The sequence below is a fragment of the Lepisosteus platostomus genome, chromosome 1, assembly GCF_059453375.1.
Source record: "Lepisosteus platostomus isolate fLepPlt1 chromosome 1, fLepPlt1.hap1, whole genome shotgun sequence".
NCBI lineage: Eukaryota > Metazoa > Chordata > Actinopteri > Semionotiformes > Lepisosteidae > Lepisosteus > Lepisosteus platostomus.
Genome location: NC_142611.1, coordinates 80,828,505 through 80,854,781, shown reverse-complemented (window position 1 = coordinate 80,854,781; position 26,277 = coordinate 80,828,505). Strand labels below are relative to the sequence as shown.

Here is a 26,277-nt window from a genome sequence, read left to right as displayed (position 1 = left end):
CGAGTCTGTGATCGGGTCTTCTTCTGAATCTCTTTAGCAGAGCAGAGTTCTATTTTTTGGGTTAGTACAAGAGTTTTGACACACTGGGCTTTCAGTCATTCCAGCAGTAAGTCATGTAGGTTTTGTGTATGATATGCAGAATAAGCATATTGTATGAAGGTTCAAACATAGCACTGGGGATAAGATCAAATAAGATCTACATTTGTCCAGTAGGTGGCGAATCTTGACTGCCACACTACTGGTTGAACAGCACGAAGATGACAGAACATGTTTCTGCATTCTCATGTTTGAGTGATTGAGCCCTGAACAGGGACCGATGTCTGCTGCTTCCACAGCTCTGCCAGCCTGATTTCCGTTGGCTGAGAGGAGGTTGTGCAGAGTTGAGTGTGCAGGGCAGAGCGTGCAGAGAGCAGAGTCCACAGGGCTGAGTGTGCAGAGAGCAGAGCGTGCAGAGAACAGAGTGCACAGGGCAGAGTCCACAGAGGGCAGAGTCCACAGAGGGCAGAGTCCACAGAGGGCAGAGTCCACAGAGGGCAGAGTCCGCAGGGCAGAGTGTGCAGAGACCAGAGTGCACAGGGCTGAGTGTGCAGGGCAGAGTGTGCAGAGATCAGAGTGCACAGGGAAAAGCGTGCAGGGCAGAGTGTGCAGAGAGCAGAATGCACAGGGCTGAGTGAGCAGGGCTGAGTGTGCAGGGCAGTGTGCAGAGAGCAGAGTGCACAGGGCAGAGTGTGCAGAGAGTAGAGTGCACAGGGCAGAGTATGCAGAGAGTAGAGTGCACAGGGCTGAGTGTGCAGAGGGCAGAGTGTGCAGAGGGCAGAGTGTGCAGAGGGCAGAGTGTGCAGAGGGCAGAGTGTGCACAGGGCAGAGTGTGCAGAGATCAGAGTACAGAGAGCAGAGTGTGCACAGGGCAGAGTGTGCACAGGGAAGAGTGCAGAGAGTAGAGTGCACAGGGCAGAGTGCAGAGAGTAGAGTGCACAGGGCTGAGTGTGCAGACCAGAGTGCACAGGGCAGAGTGTGCAGAGACCAGAGTGCACAGGGCAGAGTGTGCAGAGACCAGAGTGCACAGGGCAGAGTGCAGAGAACAGAGTGCACAGGGCAGAGTGTGGAGGGCAGAGAGTGCAAAGAGCAGAGAGAAGAGAGCAGAATGTTGAGAACAGAAGAAGAAGTGTTCAGAGGGCAGGCGTGTGCAGACGGTTAAGGCCAACGTGAGGGCAGAAACTGGCGCTGATCGATCTGTGCCTCCCAGCTTTGGATGCAGGAAGGACTGGAGTCTTGTACCTCCTTGGTACAGTATGCCCCCTCACTGAGGCACTGTGACTGCCTCCATCAGGGATGACCTCACTAACGCGAAACAGAATGAGAAGCTACAGGCAATCAGTGTCTGGTATTTTGCTCCTAGACCACTAGATGGTGTAGTTTTTGTTTCTGGAATTGAAGTTTTAGAGACTGCTCAGAGGCAACTGTCTTTCATGCTTCTATCCCATGTGATTGAACAGGTTCCAGAAGTGTCCAGAATTACTGTATATGTTCCACAGACTCTATGCTCTAGTGCCTGCTAACTGTGGCTTGAGGAAATGTCTCAGGGTTTGGATTAGGGTTAGGGTTATAAAACGTGTTAAATTGAAAATAAAGATCAGGATTAAGGAATTTTGTAAGTGTTTTAAGTGGACATTTAAAGATGCAAGTGTCCTGCAGTCTGTGTATGACAAACATCACCTCACTTTCCAGCAGAACTCTTAGGGGAGGGATTCCAGCCATCCATTTTCCAACAGCTTTATCCAATAAAGGGTGGTGTGGGAGCTGGAGCCTATCCCATCAAACAGTGGGTGCAAGGCAGGGTACACCCTGGACAGGACGCCAATCCATCACAGGGCAGACCGACACCAGCACACTCACACCAGGGCTAGCTCCCCCAGAAGCCTGTTAACCTACCAGCCTGTCTTTGGACTGTGGGAGGAAACTCAAGCACCCAGAGGAACCCCACATGAACACAGGAAGAACATACAAACTCCACACAGACAGCACCCAGGTCCAGAACTGAACCCAGGGCCACAGCGCTGTGAGGCAGCAATACGAACTACTGCGCCACTGTGCTGCCCTTGTCTCAGGAGATTATCTGATAGAATTGGTTCACTGAATGAACAAACAGGGTTTTCCTCACAGCAGTTTACAGGCTCTTTTTTCTATTTGTTTTTTTCATTTGTTTCTTTTACAGAGTGTTACTCAGGTGTGGGGAACAGTCTGTGTTTGTGGGATTTTTTAATCCTGATGTCGAGCTGAGTTTATTGGCAGAATTCTCTGACATGTTGTCTTAAGGATAAAGGCAGGGGTGTCCGAGTCTTGGAAGGCAGGTGTGTGCACAGGCACTCGTTCTAACTCAGCTCTTAACGAACTACACCAGTTCATTATTGACTTGACAGGACCAATTTATCAGCTTCTCCCTGTTTTGCAGGTGCTGCTGCTTTACTGAGGACAGGATGCCCCCAGTACAGTTCTTTCTTTCCATTAATCTTTATTCCACAACTGACTAGGGGTGCCCATTAGCCAAACAGAATTGCCATGACTGAGTTTCTTTGGGCATTCCTGGTCTTCCATTTGCTTCAGGTTTTTAACCCCAATTGTCCCTGCCCTTTCCGGGGGCCTGCAGATTTTCCAGGAGTGGTCATGCTTCCTCTGAGCTGCAGGATTTCTAATCTACAAATTGGAATGTAGTGACCTACTCCAATGTTTATCCCAATCTTCTCACTTGGTTTCACAATGCTTCTGTAGAATGGCCAGTTTCACCTTGAACTTCTTTTAATTTCCCTGGCTGTCTTGTAAGGGTGATTCCCTGGAATCTGGACGCTGGGCCCGTTGTTGCAGGACCGCAGCCGGGAGACTGCGCTGACAGCGCAGGCCTGGCCTGGGATCTTGAAGAGACCCCCCTCCAGGGCGTGTGCCTTGAGTGGGCCGGCTCCTGCACCCTCCGACCAGAGCGCCCAGCTGGAGTTTCCTGCCCAGCCCGTTAATTCCGACCTCTCGCTCTCTGACTCCTACCGGACTGATTGGCTCTGTGTCACGGCAGCCGGTTTTGACGCCCGTGGAGTGCGTTATTAAAGACCCTATGCAGATGGTATAATCCGTAAAAGACGACGGAGGAAGGTACAACAGGGGTGGGATGGGTGGACAGACAGGGGGCGGTGACCGTAGTGAGCAGGTGCAACCAAGCCCAAGGAAATCCAAAGGGGAAGTCGGGGTGCAGTCTGTAATCCAAGAGCTGCAAGGGGAACCAGGTCGGAACCGGCACAGGAACAGGAACAGGAACTAAAAACATAGCGGGACCAGGTACTCTGAATCCCAGACCCAGGTGGGGAAAAGGCCTGCCTTCGGAGAACCCGGAAAATAAGCAAGCCCTGTGGCGTCCATTTTCCGGTACTGATCCCGAAACTGCAGAGACGCTGGGCTTTTAACCAAAAGGCAAACGAGACGCACCAGGAAATAATAGAAATTAATCATAACCGACAGGGGTAGGTGCGCCCTCTAGAGGAGGGATGTGGAACGTGGCTCTCCCTTTAATTTCTTTCCTCTTTCCCTTCTTTCCTGCATCACCTACTAGGGTCCCAGTGGAGCCCTCCTTGTTGTCTGGAGCTCTGACTGGGACTGTGTTGTCTGGGGGGTTCCGGGAGCCCAGAGAGGACCAGATGTGTCCCTCAGGTCCGGCCCGGGGCACCAGTTCTGGTTCCCTCCTCACAGACCACCCCAAGAGGAGTTTGCTGCCAGGCCTCTGAGGTCGGACCTCACCGCTCCCTGCTGCCAGCCTTCAGACCTGAGGGGCCCTCCTCTTCCTCAGGAGCTTGACAAGGGAGCCAGTCACGCAGGGTCAGGTTGCCTATTGCCCTGCTGTCCAGCCGCGGCTGTCTAACCTCCGCTGGCCCGTCTTTAGTTATTCTCTTTAATCCTTCACTTTCCCTCCGTCTGTCTGGAGAGCTGGTGACCCTCCCATTCGGGTCTTTCAGGCGGCTCGGTGTCCCCAGGCCCTCGCGCTTGGGTTCTGACCAGTCTCTCTCTCCAGTGCATTCGGTTTTCGCTGTGAAGTCCAGCTAGCATCGTTCAGACTCGGTTTCATATTCCCGTCATGAATTGATTGAAGACGTGAATTGTTTTGAGCACAGAGACAATTGGCAGTCGGCTCCCATTAAGGTTAAGGTTGGCATTGTGACTGGAAGGTTGGAGTTCGGATCTGAAGTAAGTGGGTAACTGCTGTCATACTGTTTAGTGAGGTACTTCACTCAAGTTACTACAGTAAAACACTCAGCTGTATAAATGGGGCCACATATGTAAGAGGCTTTGGATTAAAGCATCAAACAAATTAGTTAATAATAAACAGACGGACATGTCATGAACAATCAGTCTTTGTATGTAGAATTGGTGCAATAGAGAGATTAACTTTTGTTAAAACCCCTTCTCTACAAAACCAGTCCTGCTCTGACTTCTTTCTTGCAGGTACTTCATATCTGACTGAAACATTTAATTAATGGAAAACCTGCTTGAGTTCAAATCAGGGATCAGCAAACAGAGTAAGGGATTTCAGCCAAGAGCCATCTAAAACAAGTTACCTTACTTTTTCACTTTTTCAAATGAAACAGTCCAAAGCTATTTAAAGGAGGGGGAAACAAGATTATGTTTTCTTCTCACATTGACACACTGTTTACGTTGAGGTTTTCTATGTCTTCTGCTTAATCACCTTCTCTGTTTGTCTGCTTGCCATGTGGGAGTGCGCAAAAAGAGGTTACAGACCTCTTCCAGTATTTACTGAAGGTAGATGAGAGACCAGTGCCCCTTTATACAGTAGGTCTAGCAACAAGCAGCACTAGTAATGCCTATGAAAAATATCGTGTTCGGTTGTGGTCACCTCGTTACAAAAAAGGATATTACTTTACTGGAAAGTTCAAAGAGGAAAGAACATCATTTTAAAGAATTGTCATATTCATGCAGCTTTAAAGAAAGTTAATGTTTTTAGTTTTTAACAAGGAAGTTTTCATAGGTGTCACACCCTCTGCAACCAGAGGGTGCTCCTACTCTGTCCTGTCCCTAGTTTCCTGTGCTTCGCTGTCACTCCGGTGTCTCTCTCTCTGGGGTTATATATTTCCAGGTCACTGGTTCTCCTTCGCTCAGCATTGACGTTCGGATGTCCTGAGAGCCCCCTAGCACCAGGTCGCCCCACATCTGCTGCCTGAGGACATTGGTTTCTATACGACTCCTGAACTGCTGAGCCCGGGCTAGTCCCCTGATCCGCCGCTACGCACAGGGTCTTTTTCCGCTCTCCTGCCTCTCCACGGTTCGTCCCTCCCGACACCCGTGACAGAACACTGAGCCTCCTTCTGACCCCGTGAGCGGCGCTTTCTGTTTTTTCAGCAGTTTTTTTTCCTCTCAGCTCTCCTATTCATATCGCGGGATGCTTTTTCTGACTCCTGTGCCTGTGAGCGGGCTGCGGCCTGGCTTTCCTCGGGTTGTCTTTCCGGCATCCGTGATTGAATGTTGAGCTGGCCCTCCCATCCTCATTGCTGGATATCACTCCTGTCATCCGTGCCTGTGAGCGGGTCTTGTACCTGGGTTTCCTCAGGTTGTCCACTCCGATATCAGCGATAGGGTGGTGAGCCTTTTTCCCTCTCCCTTTCTAATTGCTGGATATCACCTTCCTGACATCCATGCCTGTGAGCAGGTCTAGTGCTGGCTCTCCTCGGGTTGTCCACTCCGTGATAGAATGTGCACGTGCCTATTGCCCAGTCTGCTGTATTTTTCCCGGGTTTTTGTTTTTATTTGTGTTTTTTGCTTGGTGTTTTGATTTTTTCACTTCTTGGTTTCCCCTTCTCTATGGTCCCCCTGTCCCGTGTGTCTTGAAACTCTTGGTTCCTATCTGTTTATTGTGGTTTGTTACCCTGGTCTCCCAGGCTTATTTCTGTCTTTGTTTGTGCTTGTGTACTTGTCTTTTTTTTGTGTTAAGTCTCCAGAGCTCTACCTGACCCCCCTTCCTCTACCCAATAAAGGTTTATACCCTGGAAGAGGGGGCAGCTCTCAGCCGTGGACTCCCGGAGGTTTCCTTTCAGTTAAATGAGGTTTTTCCTCCCCCCAGTGCTGTGCAACTCACTTATTTGTATGGGTGTCGGGAGCTGCACATGAAGGGGGGGGGTACTGTCATGCCCTCTGCAGCCAGAGGGTGCTCCTACTCTATCCTGTCCCTAGTTTCCTGTGCTTCGCTGTCACTCCGGTGTCTCTCTCTCTGGGGCTATATATTTCCAGGTCACTGGTTCTGCTTCGCTCAGCATTGATGTTCGTATGTCCTGAGACCCCCCTAGCACCAGGTCGCCCCACATCTGCTGCCTGAGGACATTGGTTTCTATACGACTCCTGAACTGCTGAGCCTGGGCTAGTCCCCCGATCCGCCACCACGCACAGGGTCTTTTACCGCTCTCCTGCCTCTCCACGGTTCGTCCCTCCCGACATCCATGACAATAGGGGCCTTATTAAGGTTTCGGAGTACTCAAAAGAATTGTAAGTTGAATTATTTAAAGCACACAGAATCACATGAGGACACAAATAAAAAAGACATGTATAAAGAACAATAGCTTTTACTTCTTTACAGAAAGTACCACGAGGCCCAGGACCAAACCTGACCCAGACACATCTCTGGATGTCCCATCCGAAACATCCACAGGAGAAAGACAGTTATTTAGTGCATTGCCAGGTAACAGTCGTTGATGAAAATTAATAGCTGCAGCAGTGAATCAGGCCTTCTAGAAGTGGGCTTTCATCCAGAATCAGCTCCCCTGCTCTTTGCAACAATGGTGTCTGCTGCACACCGTGGCTCCAGCAAGCCTTGTGCCAGGCAGGACAGGGCACCTCTCTGGAGCAGATGGGGGTGCAGCTACCTCCACTATCTTGCCATTATCGGCGTCTATTGACCTCTTTTTATACTGAAATCCTTTAAAAATTAAGTTTTTTAAAAAAGAGATACACCCACAAACCCCAGGTATTTCAGATTCAATGCTCTTAATCATACAGTATACACTACTCCACAGATCAGCCAGTTCTGCTCCTGAATGCCTGCTGTTTTGTGCCCAGACTTGCTGCAGAAGCAAGAAGCTGCGAGCAGGAAAAGCATGAGTCAGCCCCTGCTCCGGGACGGCCACTCCCCCCCTCCGATTTCCCTGGAAGCCTTTAATCCCAAAGCAGCCGCAAGGGATGGAAGCAAAGAATCTCCAAATGCAAGTCAGGACCCCAGCTTCACACCTGTAGAATGGCGCTGGTTTCTATACAGTATTACATACTGTACATTGGCGGTATGGTGGCTCTGAGGCTCAGGCTCTGTGGCTGGCAGGTTGCCGGTTCGTATCCCGCGGCCGGCAGAGGAATCCTACTCTTTTGGGCCCCTGAGCAAGGCCCTTCACCCCAACTGCTCCAGGGGTGCTGTATAAATGGCTGATCCTGTGCTCTGACCCCAGGCTTCTCTCCCTGTCTGTGTGTCTCATGGACAGCAAGCTGGGGTATGTGAAAAGACAAATTCTTAATACAAGAAACTGTAGGTGGCCAATAAAGTGATCTTAACTAATACAAAGATTTTAAGATGGCATGATTTCTGAGATTCAACAATTAATGAGTTGTTTTATTTTCCAATCTAAAAGACTTCCAAGTTGATAGGAACATGAGAAACGTAACAAACAGGAGAGGCCCATTGGCCCACCAAGCCGGTATGGTATTTAGTGACTGATCGATCTGGGAGTCGTGTAGAAGCCAGTGTATCTGCTTTGGCAGCGTGGCAGGGGCTTGGGTAGCACACCAGGATGTCTCCCTTTGCACGGCAAAATTAGCACAGTATGCCTCTAAACGACAGCCAGGCAGACAGTAATAGGAGTGTTAGGCGCTTTAGCATGTTTCAGGAGGGGTTGGCGAATTGTGGCGCAGTGCAGCTCTGCGTGTCGGGAGAGGACTGTCTGAGCCTCTGAGGCAGAGCACAGGGGCAGGCCATCTGTACACTGCCACAGAGCACAAAACATCAGTCAGGCAGAAGGAATTCTTCTTAGAAGATAAAAGAGTATTTTAATGTATTATCAATGTAATTGTTTGGGAATATGAAAAAATCTGATAAAACTAGATGCCCTAAAATAAGTAAACCTAATGGTTTAATGATATAGCCTCATCGTAGCTACAGCATCAGCGCAATACCACTCTACCATTATACATTACCATACTATTTTGGGAACTTGTAGTGTGCTTGGTGTTATAATAAAGAAACATGTTAAAACACAGAAATGTGCAAGGTAATCTTAACAAAAGAAAAACAGATCAATTGCATAAGAACTGGTTATTTATAGTGGTTTAGGTGGGCAGCAGCGTCAGCATGTGTAGTCTGCAAAGGAACAAGTAAAAGGTTTATTCCCGCTGAAAAGGAGAAGAGTCTGCGCCTGAAGAAGGCTCCACAGCCTCTCTCTTCTCTTTTCTGCATGGGATAAACCTATTCATGACAGTTCCTTTGCAGAACTGGTTATATAGGTTATATAATGGTATTCTTGGATATATAATCAGAGTACAAGAATACACAGTGCAGTATACTTTCAACAAGCACACGAGAGCAAAACCAGCTGGACTGTTTCATAACATCTGCTTGTCATTGTAGTGACCAGGAAAGAAAGACAATGCACAGTACTGTCTTTCTTTCCTTTCGATGCCAGTACTTCTCATGTCTTTGGTTTCCAGTCGATACAGTTTATTATTCTGATGTCTGTTTTGGAAACAGAGGTTGTGGTTGTGGATGTGCTTGTCTGCCAAAGCTCTTCAGAAGTACAATTCTGAAATTATTATACAGACTGTCCCCGTTATAAGTCACCCTGCTATAGGTCGTTTCGCACTTATTTCGACGTTAAAACCCCCGCACTTAAAGTCGTTTTTCAAGGCATCGAAAGCTAGCTAGGCTTTGATTTGTTATTTCTTTCGGGGAAAAAACATTGTGAAGAGCAAACTCTAACAATAAAATCAGTTCCTCTTGTAGACAATGCTGTTACACTTGATTTTTTATTCTGAATCGTCGTGCCCCGATATTAAAGCCGAGTCCCACAATACGTCGCTGATCCGGGCAATGGATCACGGTGTGATCGCTCACTTGAGCACGCACAGTGCGGAGGAAGAAGAAATCTGCCCTGAAGCAGCGTGTACACCTTTGATGGTTTCGATAAAATCACAACTTGAAGTGTCGGTAACGCTATTTATACAGTACGTATATTAACATATATACACATGTCTCACGCTAATTACATTGTTCCTTATGGGTATAAATTCCGCTTTCGTTTATCTACGATTTGCATTATTTAGGAACGTTACCTGGTCTTATAATAGGACACTTTTATTTAACTAGAAATAAAACACACACACAATCGAACTACAGTCTCTACCCCGACTGCATTTCCTTAATTATAATAGGAAAAGCCCCCCAGCCTCTTTAAAGCTCATGGGCAGTTTACTCTCTGACGGCCCCGAACCATCCAGATTGACAGATCTCCTTTCATACTGCGTTTTGCCATTAAGTCCCGACTTTTTGATCGCTACAACCTCGACATACAGTACAACGGGAATCGCCTGTATTAGTATTCTGCACTCTGTATTAAAGTGTAAACACCGTAGGGGGAACTGATGCTTCGTTTATTTCCCTAAACTTAAAAAAGACGATTCTGCTGTGCATTAAAAACAGACTACCATACTGAACAAGCATCTTGCGGAACTGGCTCCGACATTCCATGCCCACCGGGCTGCCGCGGATTCTCGCGTGTCCAGGCTGCTGCAGCTGACTGGCACACAGGCCGAGCGGGACTCCGCGGAAACGAAAGCAAAAGCAAAAGGTCCCTTCAAATGAAACACAAATTAGACGAAATCTTTCATGTGGTGCCAGCTGTCCCTCTGAGCTACATTCCGGACAATCCTGAGCTATGGAGAAGAGTGAACACTCCCTGCAGTCGATATGAAGGTTAACACACACGCTGGTGTCATCCGGGCAGGTTGTCCCATTCATACTTGTCGAACAAGAGTCAGGAGTTTCAGGATCGGTCACACTGCTGAAACTAACCTGGAGTTACCTTGGCTCTGAAGTCTGGGAATATCAATAGACTAGGATCTGCTTCCACAAGGCCAGAAGCCATATCACCCTGCAACTCACGACTGGCAGCCCACTGAAGCTCAGCAGGTGTGAGCCTGGTCAGTACCTGGATGGGAGACTCCTGGGAAAAACTAAGGTTGCTGCTGGAAGAGGCAACCTTGTTAGTGGGGCCAGCAGGGGGTGCTCACCCTGTGGTCCATGTGGGTCCTAATGCCCCAGTATAGTGACAGGGACACTGTCCTTTGGATGAGATGTAAAACTAAGGTCCTGACTCTCTGTGGTCATTAAAATCCCAGGGTGTTTCTCGAAAAGAATAGGGGTGTAACCCTGGCGTCCTGGCCAAATTTCCCATTTGGAGCAGGAGCCCCTGGAGCAGTTGGGGTTAAGGGCCTAGCTCAGGGGCCCAATGGAGTAGGATTCCTCTGCTGGCCGCGGGATTTGAACCGGCAACCTTCCAGTCACAGGTGCAGATCGTGAGCCACAGAGCCACCGCTCCACCTCTGTAAATATTGAAGCGCCTCTCTGCCAACATAGGTTCACTTAAAGTTGAAAGACACACTGAAAAGAGTGACAAAGACTGAAGTAATGTGATGTACTTTTAGACAAAGCTGTCTTGACCAGAGAGAATAAAAGTATGCTGGACATTTAATCCAATAAAAACAAATATTTTACATGGACTTGAGGAATGTGAGTTAAAGTCTGAAGTGATATAATAATTCCTGTTTAATTACTGCCTGCGCTCTGGACTGTGCGTGAACTCGGGTGGCTACTGTGTCTTCTGGGGGTGCTGGAGACGCCTTGACAGTTCATCTATTCGGATGTCTTTCAGGTGCAACAGGTGATGGAGGCGATGGACCTTGGCCTGCAGGAGCTGGGAGACAGAGACAGAGAGTGAGACATAGGGAAAGAGAGACTGACATAAAGGTGGTGTTCCACACTGTCCCGGAGACAGGTCTACAGAAGACAGAGTTATAGGCCATAAGCAGCTCTCTTCAGTGAGATGGAACAGCCTGGGAAGCTAAGAACTGGCAGCTGTCCTGTAATCCTGTGGGCAGGTGGGCGGAGTGGTGGCTCTGCGGCTCAGGCTCTGCCCCTGTGGCTGGCAGGTTGCTGGTTCGTATCCCGCAGCCGGCAGAGGAATCCTACTCTTTTGGGCCCCTGAGCAGGGCCCTTCACCCCAGCTGCTCCAGGGGTGCCGTATAAATGGCTGACCCTGCGCTCTGACCCCCAGCTTCCCTCCCTGTCTGCGTGTCTCATGGAGAGCAAGCTGGGGTATGCGAAAAGACAAATTCTTAATACAACAAACTGTAGGTGGCCAATGAAGTGATCATATCTTATCTTAATCACACTCCAGATGCAAAGGGTTCTGGAGGCGACTCAGGACATGATCAGAGCAACCTGCCAGCTGGACTCTGCACATGTGGAAAATGTTAAGGAGATGTTTCTTTCCACATGGAGTAGGAAGAATTAAGGAAAATAAATTTACTAAAGCACCAGAAACAAGGGAAGAAGAAATGGTTTTGCACTCAGATAGTTCAAACTAGCTAATCAGGCTTGAACATCTGAATGTATTGAATGTATTTGAACACCCTATGTACGTAGCCTCAATGTGGAAATGACAGTTACTGATGAACATGACTTTACAAAAATGGTCTTCATACCAGCACAGAATAAGTGAAGACTGTGCAAACTTTGCTTCAGAGTGTGCTAGATCCTTCTTTTTTCATGTACTCTGAGCTTCTCAAAGCACACAGCAGCATTACCACCTACTGGACAAACAGACAAAGCTCTCACTGACACTGAAACTCAAGTTGGGTGTGGAGGAACTAGCATTTTGACATCAGTCTATCAAAGAAATATGGCTACACTCTCAGAATCTAAGCAGGCTGGGCCTAGTAAGCAGTGTACAATACAGCCATGGGAAACTTCTAAGGATAACCATTTTGCTGTTGTAATGTTGTTGGTGGTCCAGTAGGTGGCGCTGTTCTCCCTGGACAAGAATTTCTCCAGAGAAATTGCTCCAGCATGGTGACTACAGAAAGTGTGCTTTAGAGAGTATCGTTCTCCAGATGAGGCACTCAAGTGACGCCCTGACTGCTCAGTCATGAAAGATGTTTGTGAGAATGAATGAATCCCAGTGTCCAGGACAAATTCCATTCTGCAGAAGGCCTACTGCAGGTCACTTATGGGGGAACTATACTCCAGTGGAAGATGAAGACGGTATGCTCATTTACTCTCATGTGTAAAATGGACAAATGAGATACAAATGTCAAATGGATATTTGAGATACTTGTGGCTGAAAAGCTCTCCATAAATGAATTTCATTATTAATATGAAGAGGAAGGAAAGCCCACTGTTGCCACACCAGCAGCAGCAACAACAAAAGACAAATATGAAGAGACACATCCCAAATGTATACTTATATTTACACTGCAATATTTAATACTGTCTGGCACAATATCTTAAATGTATTGTCTGTTCAGATTATTCTGAACATTTCATATACATCTCAAATATAAAATGGATTTCAATATATTTTAAAGTGTAGTTTCATACCACATACTGTATTAAGCCATATCTAAATATTACCATACTGTATATACCTGAAAAAATGGTCTTTGCTTCTAGTTGTTTGCTGTAATGCAAATTGTGAAAGGTGAAATATAAAGAACGTGAAGATTATTTAAGCTTCTAACCTGCTTTTCTCATCTAAATCACGTTTATTCGGTATGTTACTGGGTCCGTGTTCTGTTAAATGCACTACACATTGCATTATGGACTTTCTCTTCCTGAAAAACATATTTACCAACTGGGATAATAAAGTGAGTCAGTAATTGTTCTTTAACTCAATACTACCCTAACGTTTTTAATTATTCACCTTTTACAATTCATAGCACAATAAACCAGAATTCTAATATGGAATGTAAACACCTGTCTTGGCAGATACTTCCTGAAGTGCTTCCACTAAATGTTGCTCATTTGTTAAACATCACATAATTAGGTTTTGGGTTTTATGGTTTGCCAGGTGAGGAAAATATATTAACTTTGCTTGAACAGAGTTCTTGGGAACTTGTTATCAGGAAGCTGTTTTGTACACATGGTAACATGGTAGTTTTTCTGAGCAATGGCCAAGAATATAAATTTGAATATACCTGTACATCTGCGCAGCAAACAACTGTGGTAAGATATTTAAGAAGGTGGTACTGGAATGACAGTCCTGGTAAGACGTGAAAAGGCTACATATGTGGAAACCTACAGTACCATTTGACACAAAGCCCTTATACAGTAAATCCTATAGGAGCAGTTCATATTCTTCTATTCTTCTACACAATGTTTTTATATTCATTTTTTATTTTATTTACTTTAGTTTTATTTACTTTAATTACTTCCTTTTATTTCCAGATGGGAAATTTGCTTTGCGGGCAGGTAAAGGCATAACAGATCACACGATTCATATAACACAATATGAGCCCATTAACAAGTAAGAAATGAAAACGTGTGATTAGAAAGAAATCTATTATATATATATTTAATACAGTGTGTACATAATATACAGGATATTATGTATAATACGCAATACAGTATACATTATGTATATATTAATATAATAAATAATTCAGATGTCCAAATTATACAACTGGCTCACATGAAGAGTGTTTACACGGACGTTTTATCTTATTCTTCATGGGATATTTTTTTAAGAGTACAGAAGAGCAACAGAAAACAGAAAATCCCATTTCCTCCCCTGACTCACCTCCCTCCCCCTAGGGACCCTCTCACCATCTCCTCAGACAACCCCCTCCTGGAGCCCAGAGCTGCAGGAGAGGGTGGAGTGTGAGAGAGACCCCCCCCCAGGAAAGATCTTCGCCAGGATCAGAACAGCTTCCAGTCCTACTGGGAGGGGAAACTCAGTACTGCTGTCTCCCATCTTAGCATAAGGAACAGAGTGAGCCTCTCAAACAATAATGTCTACTAACTTGAGACCCATAAGGAAACATCTCAGAGCAGTGGAGCAGTATTCCTCTGCTAACATAATTTTTGACCTGCACAAACTTGGATTAACACTTTTTTAGAAATAAGGCTACTCCCGGAATAATGGGCAGGGCCTAAGGAATTTTCTTTTTCCACTCATGGTGTTGTCCAGACAGGAAAAGGCATGGAAAGGGGATCAGCACAAATGATCAAGTGGTATGAGATCAGAAAGAGCAACTATGAACTATGAGCAATGAGGGAACTCCATACCACCCGTGCTACCAGCTTCAACAAAAGTTAAGATTTGTATTTTCAAAAGCATTAATGTGGTTTGAAACAACATGTATTGGTGAAGCATGTCTGCACCTGCCCATTTTCTCTTCCAGTTGTATTACCCATTTTCTTTCACAACTTGTTTACCCACGCTTCTTCAACTACAGATATGTCACTATATCAGGTAGGTGGCATGGCACGCAGAGGTAATCCTTGCTGCCCTGGGTCCAGTTCTGGCCCTGGGGTGCTGTCTGTGTGGAGTTTGTATGTTCTCCTTGTGTTTGTGTAAGTTTCTCCTGGTGCTCCGGTTTCCTCCCACAGTCCTAAAACATATTGGCAGGTTAATTGACTTCTGTAAAAAAACTAGCCCTGTTGTGTATGTGTGCGTGTCTGTGTTTGTGTGTGTGTCTGCCCTGTGACAGACTGGTGTCCCATCCATGGTGTATCCTGCCTTGTACTTGGGATAGACTCCGGCTTCCCCTGTGCCCTGTACTGGATAGAGCAGTAAAAAAATGGATGGATGGATTATTTCAAGTACAGGCAAAAACTATAAATGTGCCAATTTTGAGATGGGGCTTTAATGCATTTTTCCCTATTCACATTATTACTAACAAAAAATCTGTGTCCGACTAACACCGTTTCACCTTGCCTAGAGCACATCTAGTTGACGAATACCTGTACATTCCGATGCTAAAGATAAAATGCCTCATCTGATAGTGTCTTTTAGAAGCCAACTTCAGATTCCAAACAGCATCTTTATACGAGAGGTATGTCATTATTCCAGCTAGCTCAGATGCCAGTCCTTTATGTGAAAATCTTCAGAGGTAAGCCGAGCAAAGAGAGGTGGCCTACTGTGATGTCTGCTGTCATGTGAATTCACATATCAAACCACTGGGGAAAATGAAGAGGAAAAAGAGACAAAAATGCAGCATTATGAAAATTAGGACTATGCAAATACTACTTTTTCTTATATCACCCTGCTTTTCCACTAATAATCATACTGAGATTAAAAAAGAAATAACAGGATCAATGTGTAATTTACATAATTTAAAAGGAGAGGTGTCCATCATCACAAAATCCTTTTTTAATTTTCTAGATGATTTTTTTCTCATGCAAAGCAGACTGTTTGAATGATATCCGTATATCCCTTGATGCCTATAGCACACCCCAGCGAGGATGATGGTATTCTGCTGTCTGTGGGAACAGCTACTATCTGTAACTACAGAAGGTGCACGTCTAGCAGGCTAGCCCCCATACCCTCCTAACATGAAAACATTGACCAAGCAGATCATTCAGGTCTCGTGCAGATAAGATATGGAAACACTTAACAAACACTGGGGAGATTTTCTCAGATAGACAGTACAAATAGGGTCACTCAGAACTTATCTGGGTGGTCGTGTTGGAAAATACAAAATACAGATGAACTACATTTAGTTAATCTGTAATGGTGAAACCTGATGTGTACAGGTCACTAGAGAGCAGTGCGTCTGAGGACCAAGCTTCACAAGAGAGGAATGGTCCACGAGTGTGTGTGTGTTTCGGAGAAGTGTTTGCGGGGAGAGCATGTCTTCACAGCTCTCTGCTCGGTCTCGGTCTCGGCCCTCACCTGGATGGTCTCCTGCGCAGACAGCAGCGCCTGCTCCCTCTCCTCCAGCAGCAGGCGTGTGGCCGGGTCCGGGCCCGCAGCAGGCTGTGCACACCCTGCAGGCACTCTTCCAGCTCTGCAGCGCCACCGGCAGGGGCAGAACAACACGAGAGGGGGCCTTCAGAGGCAGTCTCCAGCAGATCTTGTGACTCTCGCAGATCTCTTGTGTTGAGTCAGTGGCTAAGGCCCCATATTGTGATTTAACAAATGTCAATCATTCCTATCCCTAGTCCAGCCTGTCCAAGCTGTTATACTGGCCTCCAAAAGTCTTGGACTTTGCAAATACAGGATATTACTCTCTTCTAACTAGAAGGTTGGGCAATTTAACAGGCAATCATATTGTTCACTTAGCACAGGTAAGATAGCATATTCGTTTTTCAGTGTGACGGTCCCTCCTAACTCGCTCCTAACTCAGTTGTTCTGTTGAGCTAAAGCTGCAGTTTACAAAATAAATAGGTGAATCAGAAACAGCCACAGTGCCTGAACTGGAGACGCACTTTCCAGAGCAGACCGGCAGTGGAGAACAGTGTGTGCACTGCACCACTTTCCTGAGCAGCTTCAGCAAGTTTAATTCAAGACCACAGCAGCCTGTGCTCAATTGCGTCCTGTTTCAATCCCCCAGGATTCCCCCACTGTGAGATTCTCCCACTGCACGGAGGAGTTCTATAATCTGAGGGTGGCCCAGTGCTGTGGTGGTTAGTGCTTAGGGCTGCTGCTTCACAGCTCTCAAGACCTGTGTTTGGGTAATGTTGTAGATGTTAAAGCACATGTGATAATAATAAAAGCCCTGTGAAATGTTAATATAATAGCTGAGAAACATGGATGCTGTACCTCTGCTGTGCTGGAGAGCCGTCTCCACTGAGCTTGAGCCGGGGGCTGTGAGGGGAGAGCTGGCCAGCTGGACACAGAGGGGAGGGAGAAGGGGTCTGTGATATAATTACTTGGATCAGGTGAACACATCAGCAGCACAGCTCCAGTCCTCACCCTCCAGCTCACCTGTGCTGCTCTCCATACTGTAATACTGCAGCTCCTGCAACACAGAGGCACCAGATACACAGTGAGAGACGCCCCAGCCACAGCGCATCTGCATTCAGACAGAGATTATTTAATATTGATATTCAATTAGGGATAATAAAATGAGAGGATGTTGGTGCAAGGGATTTGAATGCAGCCGCCTACAGGGTGCTGCAGCTCCAAAGCCAGAGCAGTGGATTCCCCTATGTCAAAAAGCTGGGCCTCCTGCACCTGGAAAATTCTGCTCTGTCTAAGTGTTTAAGTGATTTGTGCAACAGGCTCAGTGCCAATTGACCCCCTTTACAAAGGAGATAGCTGTCTGCTCCTAACTGTATGTACAAAGACTCCTGCAACAGACCCTGAACATGAACTGTAGTCCAACACATTCAGTGGGAGGTCAGTAGGGATTATGGGACCCCATAATCTTCACCCCAGTAAAGGCCATTAACAAGGCAGTGTACAGTAGGTTTCTTTTCTGTATCCATGGTTTGACCTTTTTTCCTTTTGTCCCTTGCTTCACATTTTCCACCGACACAACTATTTATTAAAAAAATCAGTTTCATGAGTTAAAATAGACATCAAAAGTAAAACAAAAACACTAGAAAAAGACTAGAAGTAAAGTAACTGTGAAAGGTTCAAGGAACTATATTTTCAGTTTCTGAAGAAACCACTACTTTACAAAACACATGGTGTTCAGTGTGAAGTGCTTCAAGATACATGATTGTAAGAGAGTCATTTTTTAAAATCCTAACATTCTTTAAACCACACAAAAACCATAGAAACGTAGACCACAAAACACTTTAATCCTGTACACTGCATATTGTTTCCTTTACTTTGGAAGTGAGACTGAAAGGACCAATATGAAAAGAAAGCTGATAAGAATATGCCAGCAGTAAGCAAACAAGGAAAGACTCTCCTGCTGAACAGGAATAGCAGGAATCAAAACAGTCACCATTCAAGACACCATTCAAGACACGCACCTTTGGGCCATTAAGAGACAACATGACAGATTAACACAGTATCTGGTCCTTTGACAAAACCTTTCCAGTCACACCATCGGAAAGAATCTGAATTGAAGGATAAAAAAGATAGCCGACTTCTGTCAAGACATAAAATACTGTATGCTCTAATAGTGAGAAGCTCTCATGGCCACCTAACAGCCACACACAAACTAGATGGCTGAACAACACACATGCTGCCATAGAAGACAGTCTCATAGAGAGACCGGCAAGCAGAACCTTAGAACATTTTCAACCAAACGGCAATAAATATAGAGGAACGTATTTACAGGATGGATTTAAAAACGCAGAGACAGTCTTGGGCATCCTTCTGTTGCATCCACTTCAAAATAAGGTTTCTCCATGTGGTATTGTGAATTTGACAGATCTCAAGGTCCTGTGCTTCCTGTTGAGATTTCCCTTAACACTATGCCCACGCCATCAGCTGCTCAGCAAATCAGCGATCTCACTGTAGTTAATTAACAGCCAACAATAATAACGATCAGAGATAAAGAAATCTGTTAATATAAAACTATCATGTAACTGTAACTGCTCTAAAAGTACAGTACAAAGTAATGGAAACAGAAATTAAAATGATAAACTGTAAAAAGTAAATCTAGAGTCTAAACAGGAGGTCAGAAGAATAGGTGCGACAGGGTGATCAGAGACTACACTGTGTACTGTCCTGATATGCCTAGGCCAGGGGTCTTGAACCATGATCCTGTAGACCCCAAGCCAGACAGGTTTTATAAGCCACGATTAAATCAACAAATCGACAATTTTTTAACACTGGTAATTATTCAATTAAACTTTGTTTTGTTAAATTTACAGAACTAGTTAAAAGACTGTAACCAAAATCAGTATATCCTTCAAGGAGCAGAATTCTTACTTGAACAGGTTGCTTGCTCAAGTCATCAATGCAGTGCAACATCAGAGAGATTAGGTGTCCTATAAGACTAGTTCTAAGACTCTAGCTACAAGATTACCACCACAGGCAGTTCCACAGCAGGCGTGCAGCAGCAGAGAGTGCAGAGGATTTAACAACCCATGAACATAGAGGAAGAGAGGGGACATAAAGAAAAGTGGGAGAATTTCAGACTAAGTAGTCTTAGACCCATCTAGTGCCCTCAGAATGTTATCACATACAGAATAGTGCCATCACAACTACTTTAATAAATGACAATTTCAGCAATTGTAGTAGCTCTTACCTAATTCTACAAAAACATTAGTACAATAGCTTGTCTGTTTAAATGTGGCAAGGCAATGCAACCAATACTCTCTTGGGATTACCAACACTCTCAAAGCTAAAAGCTTTGACCCAGTATAGTGATTAAACAAGTATAACCCTGTTTCTCAGTGGATACAGGCATGAATTTTCAGCACGTGCTTTAAAACTCCAAAGAAGGTCAGAAACAGTGGACCCAAAGCAATCAACAGTTTCAAAACACAACAGAACCATGAGATCATTCCTATACTATATGTGTCATCACTATGGTGTCTGAATGCAGGAGTGAATGAGAGGTACAGTAATTAGCTTTTTCCTGCTGGTGTCTCTTCCTGGTTTCAGCTTGCACAAGATCACTAAGACAAAATGTATAAATGAGGATGGACAGCCCCAAATTTCCTTCCTGATATATATATATATCCTGTTGAGAATGTCGATGAGGCACTGGAAAATTCTTCAATTAATTACTCAATGCACTGTTACACAAGTAATTCACAGAAATACAATAAACATTTCCTTTTTAAAACAAAACAGTACACACACAGCACATGCTAAAAGCAGTGAAATTAGTGAGAGTGCTGAGAACAGCTTTGGAACATGAGAACATCTTTACCGTCTGGATTAAATGATTGGTCGTTGACACCGGGATGAGATCCTTGGATCACTTAGCTATCAGCAACTAAGCTAGCAAGAGGAGCTGAATGATGTCCTCTCATTTCACACTCTTTGAGGTTCTAATGGGACAGATGAGCGTTTTTGTACGTTCTGTATAGGCATTTATTCCCAAAATAAATGAGTATTCTTATGATTTAAAAAAAAGAAAACTCAAAAGACTTTTCTCATACTCTCATACTTTTCAAAATGGACTTTCAGACTCCCCAGTCCTGCTGTGGCTGATGCAAGCCTGTGAGTGGGCTAACTGGCCTTCACCGAACTAGAGCTTATGATCTCCCATAGAGGCTAAAGAAATCTACTGCAAAACACCTGAATGTTTCAGAACCGATTGCTGGCGGCACATTCCACAAATCCAAATGTATCAGACCCCTGCTAAGGGTTTTTCTGATTTTTTATTATGGGCACTGGTCTAGAATAACCGTTTGATAAACTTTCAGTAGCCTGACTACTTGTTCCAATAAGCACAGCTGCTCTAGAGGAAACCTGCTCTAAGGAGCAAACATCAGCATTGTTCAACATGCCGTTCGCTATGCTATGCTGTGTGGGTTATATGTGAATCCAGAAACAGGCCTGAATCCAACACGCATGCCAACCCGTCCACTTCCTGTCCCCAACACCCCTGGCGGCCCCTTACCTGCGGGGAAGGCTTGCTCGCTCCCTGTTTCTGCTTCTCCTCTATCTTCTGTCTCAGCGAGTGCAACACCAGCTCCACCATCCCAGGCGTGCACTGAGCAACCTTGCGCACCAGCTCCTCCGGCACGCTGAAATTCAGCCGGTTAAACACCTTCCTGGGGGAGAAGCACAGTCAGGGAGAGCAGCACAGCGGCCGCAGCCTGAGACGGCGGTGCTGGGAGGGGACCTGCTCTGCACCACCACACACCAACAGTGACAGGGAGAAGCATTCCCAGAGAGAGCAAAGCTCCTGACACCACCATCTGAGTGGAAGACCGTGAATGTAAAGACAGGCTGCCAGGAGAAAGTCCACTGCTGAGCAGGACAGCAAAATCCATTCAGATGGGAACTCGGAGCCAAGCAGAGTTGTGCATGGCTGAAAAAAAAGAACTACTGTACTTGGTGCTCAGAAACAAGGAATACAACCTGGGAGTTTATCAGTTTAAAAAGCAGCACATTGCTCATTAGATTTCATTTTGCAGGGTTTTCTCATAATGTCTGGTAAGTCATTTATTTCAGGATATTCCTAACATTTCAAACTTTTAAAAAAAAGTTAGGATTGATAACATGCTACTACTAAATTATTTTGGCAACAACAGCTTAACAGTAATTTACTGTGAAAAGGCACACAACTTGTGGTATGAGGTGTTAGGATTTCTATTCAATTTCTGTTCTGAGAATGTCATCTGTTAATAGCCCAGCACTCTTAATTTACCTGTCCATACAGATTTAATAATGTCTGCAAGTATTTGCTCAAAGCATGACTATAATTCCCATTCTCTACAGGGCTGTAGAGATGAATGGCTCTGGGGGGGGGGGAGTCATGTTGTAGGGAAATTACATTAAATCAATTTGTTGGACAGTGCTACGACATTGACAGCTCCACCTAGGGGAGTACGAGTACTGGAAGATCAACATTTGTCAAGTTAAAGGAAGTAAAGGGAGTGAACTACTGTGACATACAAGAAATGGTTGGATTAGATACTAGGACTGATAAACTACTACGACCAAATGAGAAAGAGGGGCTGTTTTGTAATCTGTCCAATGGTCTATCTATGGTGTTTGGTGTGTTGAGATCACCTGCATTGCTCACCTATTCAGATGGCTCCAGTTATTCACTTTCTGTTGGGTTGAACTGGCTGGGACATAGTTGTGCATTTCCACCAGCTTAGGAAAATGAAATTTAACAATCTCTGCTGTCAGAACTGAAGAAAGAAAAAAACATGACATTATTGTATCCCACATTCATGCTGCTTAGGCACTCTTTAAATAGACCATGAGTTAACTTTAGGATGAGAAAAGAAAGGGAAGCATTATTTTGATTATTGAGGAAACAAGTTGTAGACATTGGATTTGATCTTTTGCAGTAAAAAGCAAACTTTTACACATTGCAGCACAATCATGCAATGCCATCCATTAAAAAAACAGTTTATGCTTTGGAAATAATTTGTTTTAAAAAATGCATACTGAAAACACCCTCTACTCTACAGAACAGTGTATGCAGAATGGTTTTGTTTCTCTCTTCCAAGCAGACTTTACTCCAAGGTGGCTTTCAAGGTTTCAAGGTTTAAAAGCCACTGGTTAGAAAAGGCATTCTAAAATGTCCCAGCACATCCTGTGTCCTTCTCGTGCAGCTGGGACCAGGAGATGAGGAGGACATGCTGGGAGTGGGACATGCAGATTGGGAAGCTGGCTGTCTGGATGTAAACAACACCACTATAATATTGTAAACCACAGAACAATCTGCTATCTTGCTTAACAATATTGGTCTTCTTATAAATAACCTAAAATTTTTTCAGTTAATTATGAATTTTTTAAGTCTTTCATCATATTGGTTACTGAATAGCTAGGATACCTAGAATCCTGCCAGAAAGGTAGAATTCTATTTTTTTTCATAGCATTATTTTATTTTATACACTTTCGGTATCCATTTTGGTCATTATGGTTTTGTAACTTACGTATAATATATTATCACTTTATTAAATTACTTACTATGACTAATTTGAATAGCTAAAATTTTTAATGGACTGAAGTATTGTGTACAGGACAGGATTTAATGTTGGCATAGCAGAGTTCCAATAAATATACTCTGAGCGTATTTTGTTGATCAATATTATTGCATTTCGTACCTGTGCATAATCACTCAATATTTTATTTCCAGCCTCTCACAATTTCATGTAGTGTCTGCTATGCTCACAATACCAAGCCAGGGGATTTCTTCAGAAGTAACAGTGAAACACAAACCAGGGTACACCAGGGGAAACTACATAGAAGTCCTTTTAAATCTGAGAATTGGAGGCGTTTCTTTATACAAAGGGTTGCAGTGTGTGGAACAAGGTCCCCATTCAGGTATTTTTGCCTTGTTGAGAAAGCTGATACCCTGCTTTCTTTCAAGAAATGCCCAGATGAGATTCTCAGATCAATTAGCTACTAATTACCAAACTAACAACAGAGCTAGATGGGTCAAATGGCTTCCTCTTGTTTGCAGACTTGTGCTTATTTGTGTTCACACCCAAATTACTCGGACTCTCCGAAAATATTCAGGGGTGTAGAGATGAAGCTGATACACTTCACAACTGGCATGCATGACAGCTGTAATGACGCATTACCCACCATGCATCATTACTGAGACCATAAGAACAATACGGAGCCTGGCGGTTGTCAGTGAAACGATGCCACACATAAAGGCTCATGGGGCAGAACATATTTCCTGGTTTTGAGTAATGAAAATCAGTGTCTGCAGAAGGGACTCGAACCCACAACCCACCAAGTATAGAGAGTTAACCACCATGCTACACTGCCAACGACAAAAACATAATCAGGGCTGTTGCAGTGGCTCTGAGGCCCAGGCTCTGCACCTGGGCTGGAAAGTTGCTGGTTCAAATCCTGCAGCCGGCAGAGGAATCCTACTCCATCGGGCCCCTGAGCAAGGCCCTTCACCCCAACTGCTCCAGGGGTGCTGTCCAATGGCTGAACCTCGGCTTTGACCCCCAGCTTCTCTCCCTGTCTGTGTGTCTCATGGAGAGCAAGCTGGGGTATGTGAAAAGATTAATTCCTAATGCAAGAGATTGTATATGGCCAATAAAGTGATCTTATCTTATCTTATGTATGCTGAAAAGCAGGAATAACAAATACAAAGTTTAAACCGTTAAACCTTCTGGTGTTCAGGCTTAACAGCAGGAACAGTGTTTCATCTTCCTTCTTCTCCTCAGTGTGGGATTAAGTTTTCCTTGCTCCTTTGCAGCAGACACACTCAAACCAAAACACAATACAAGTCTTATTAGTGATACATGAGGTTATTACTGACTGAAGGTAATAAGTATGCGGCCGGTGTTTTCTGAGAGCTACAGAGCCTGTGGTTTACAGGTGTCTCCTGTAACATCAGCACATGACAAGACCTTTGTCATTTCAATTCAATTGCCCAGGGAGGCAATGTGTTCTGGACAGCGGTCAAATCATGCATTTTCTGACTGAATATACTGACGTGTAATAAAAACAAAACAAAGAAAAAAAAGGAATCTTGCGGGAGTACAGCGGGGTGAGCCGGGACAGGCGCGGTGATGCGGGGCTGACCTCCGTCGCTGAAGTCGCGGGTGATGTTCCTCTTGGGTCTGGAGAGAGGCGCCCTGTCCACCCAGGCGTACAGCTCCTGCAGGCTGTCTTCGTCCAGATCCCCGGACATACTCGTTTTCTGTCCTTTAACAATGCAAAATAATTGCGGGGTTATACTGAGCAAAATTCACTTCGCTTGAAGGCAGTAACGTCAGTTCTGTTCCGAGAGTTGGGTATTTGCTAACTTTTTGATGCTTCAGTACGATTCGGGAAATCGCATTTCTGTACAGTATATCGTTCTGATTAAAGAACACCTTGTATCCTTAAAAAATCTAACACGGTTGATGGCAGCTGCGTTTGCGAGACTAAATGTTTTACTTAAATGACCAACGCGGCTGAGTCGCAGCTGCGGACGCCAAGACCTCTCTGAGCGTTTTGCGTCTTGCGGTAACCATGGCGACGGCTCCTCGCGATGGTCAGAAAGAGCGGAAGTAGCTTCTTGTAGTTCCCGGAGGAACACACCCACAGCTCTATGTATGAGTAACGGGTTTGCGAAAAACTACAAATCCATTCATGCTTTTCATATTAGCAAAAAAAAAACTCTGCACATGGATGCCGGTCAGCTGTTTGTCGTCTTCGAAAACACAGAACTAGCTAGCTGAAGAGCACTCATCCATTGGCATCAATGTAATAACACAAAGAGAAGTCAACAACAGAATGATTTTGGGCTTGTAAACAGCGGAGCTGTGACCTGTGACTGGAAGGTTGCCGGTTCAAATCCTGCGGCCGGCAGAGGAATCCTACTCTGTTGGGCCCCTGAGCAAGGCCCTTAACCCCAACTGCTCCAGGGGCACCGTACAATGGCTGACCCTGCGCTCTGACCCCAAGCTTCTCTCCCTGTCTGTGTGTCTGTGTCTCCATGGAGAAAAGCTGGGGTATGCGAAAAGACGAATTCCTAATGCAAGAAATTGTATAGGGCTAATAAAGAAACATTATAACATTATAACATTAGGGTTTACGTGAACGAGATGCGAAGTCATTTTTGAGTGTACGCGAGAACAGGTAAGGTGTTTGTAGGTCTCCACAAGCGGATTTCTAAGCGCCAATAAATCCTCCCACTGTTACTGCTACTAATAAAACTATTTGTATTGTTCACCACACTCAGAACAGCTCATAGAGCCTCTACAACAAACAGAACATTTCAAGCACACAGAATAAGCCCAGTGCTTATCATGAACAGCATTTTGATAGATTGCAAAACTCCACCACAACGTTTAAGAAAAGAAAACCTAATATGTAACAATGTAGATTAATTTACAAGGAACCGTTTGAAAAAACCCATCTCCTGAATGAACGTCTCCCTGTGTGGGTTAGGGTTGGCGGGACAACGGACACAAACTATTCTGCGGCATCAAGCGACACCACAATGGAGTGTTTCACCTGCGGTCATAAATTGTCATGTTTATAACATCTAGCTTATAACACAAAACTATGGAAGCCCGTTTCCGCCAGGGAGTAAAAAAAAACGCGCTATGGTATCTCAGAATTCCGACTTAGTATCTCAGAATTCCGACTTAGTAAGTCAGAATTCCGACTTAGTATCTCAGAATTGCGACTTAGTAACTCAGAATTCCGACTTAGTATCTCAGAATTGCGATTTAGCAACTCAGAATTCCGACTTAGTATCTCAGAATTGTGACTTAGCAACTCAGAATTCCGACTTAGCATCTCAGAATTGCGACTTAGCAACTCAGAATTCCGACTTAGTAACTCAGAATTCCGACTTTATATCTCACATTTGTGACTTCGAAATAGCCAGATTTCATTGTCTGTCCTTTTGTTATTGTAACGGATTCGGGTTCTAGGGCTTGTGCCCTCGCCGCTCCCACCCTAGTTCGTGCCTCGCTGCACTGGCTCACTTTCTTTAAGAACACTTTCTTTAACCCCGGCGGCCAGCATCCCTGTTATGCGCAGGGGAGGGTGGTGCCGTCACCACACTGCAACCAGATCGTACAACCTGTATGTCGGCCGTTCCGTTACACTATTTTCTTGAATCGTACAGGATCATAGGGTCTATAAGCCTGAAGACTTGTCCTGTACAGTGCCCTGATAAAAATCAAATTAATTA

General features: G+C 44.9%; 1 protein-coding gene and 1 long non-coding RNA gene across 3 annotated transcripts; one reads left to right on the top strand and one right to left on the bottom strand.

The window, feature by feature from the left end:
* The first annotated feature begins 2,463 nt into the window (after positions 1-2,463).
* On the top strand, positions 2,464-8,289 carry LOC148679026 (uncharacterized). Its single transcript, XR_015940008.1, has 2 exons — positions 2,464-6,724; positions 7,102-8,289. It is a non-coding gene; the product is annotated as an uncharacterized LOC148679026 (long non-coding RNA).
* A 2,461-nt stretch (positions 8,290-10,750) lies between these two features.
* On the bottom strand, positions 10,751-24,596 carry LOC148679025 (sperm flagella and cilia-associated protein 1-like). Of its 2 annotated transcripts, none has more exons than XM_088638772.1 (7): positions 24,171-24,596; positions 21,691-21,802; positions 20,560-20,713; positions 17,010-17,043; positions 16,845-16,911; positions 15,975-16,089; positions 10,751-10,994 (listed from the first exon to the last, which is right to left on the bottom strand). In XM_088638772.1, the coding sequence occupies exons 1-7, from the start codon at positions 24,277-24,279 to the stop codon at positions 10,890-10,892; spliced, it is 696 nt and encodes a 231-aa protein (XP_088494898.1). In that variant the 5' UTR covers positions 24,280-24,596; the 3' UTR covers positions 10,751-10,889. The 2 variants fall into 2 exon arrangements, with proteins under 2 accessions (XP_088494898.1, XP_088494909.1); XM_088638783.1 differs by lacking the exon at positions 10,751-10,994 and adding an exon at positions 13,637-15,259.
* Between the last annotated feature and the right edge of the window lie 1,681 nt (positions 24,597-26,277).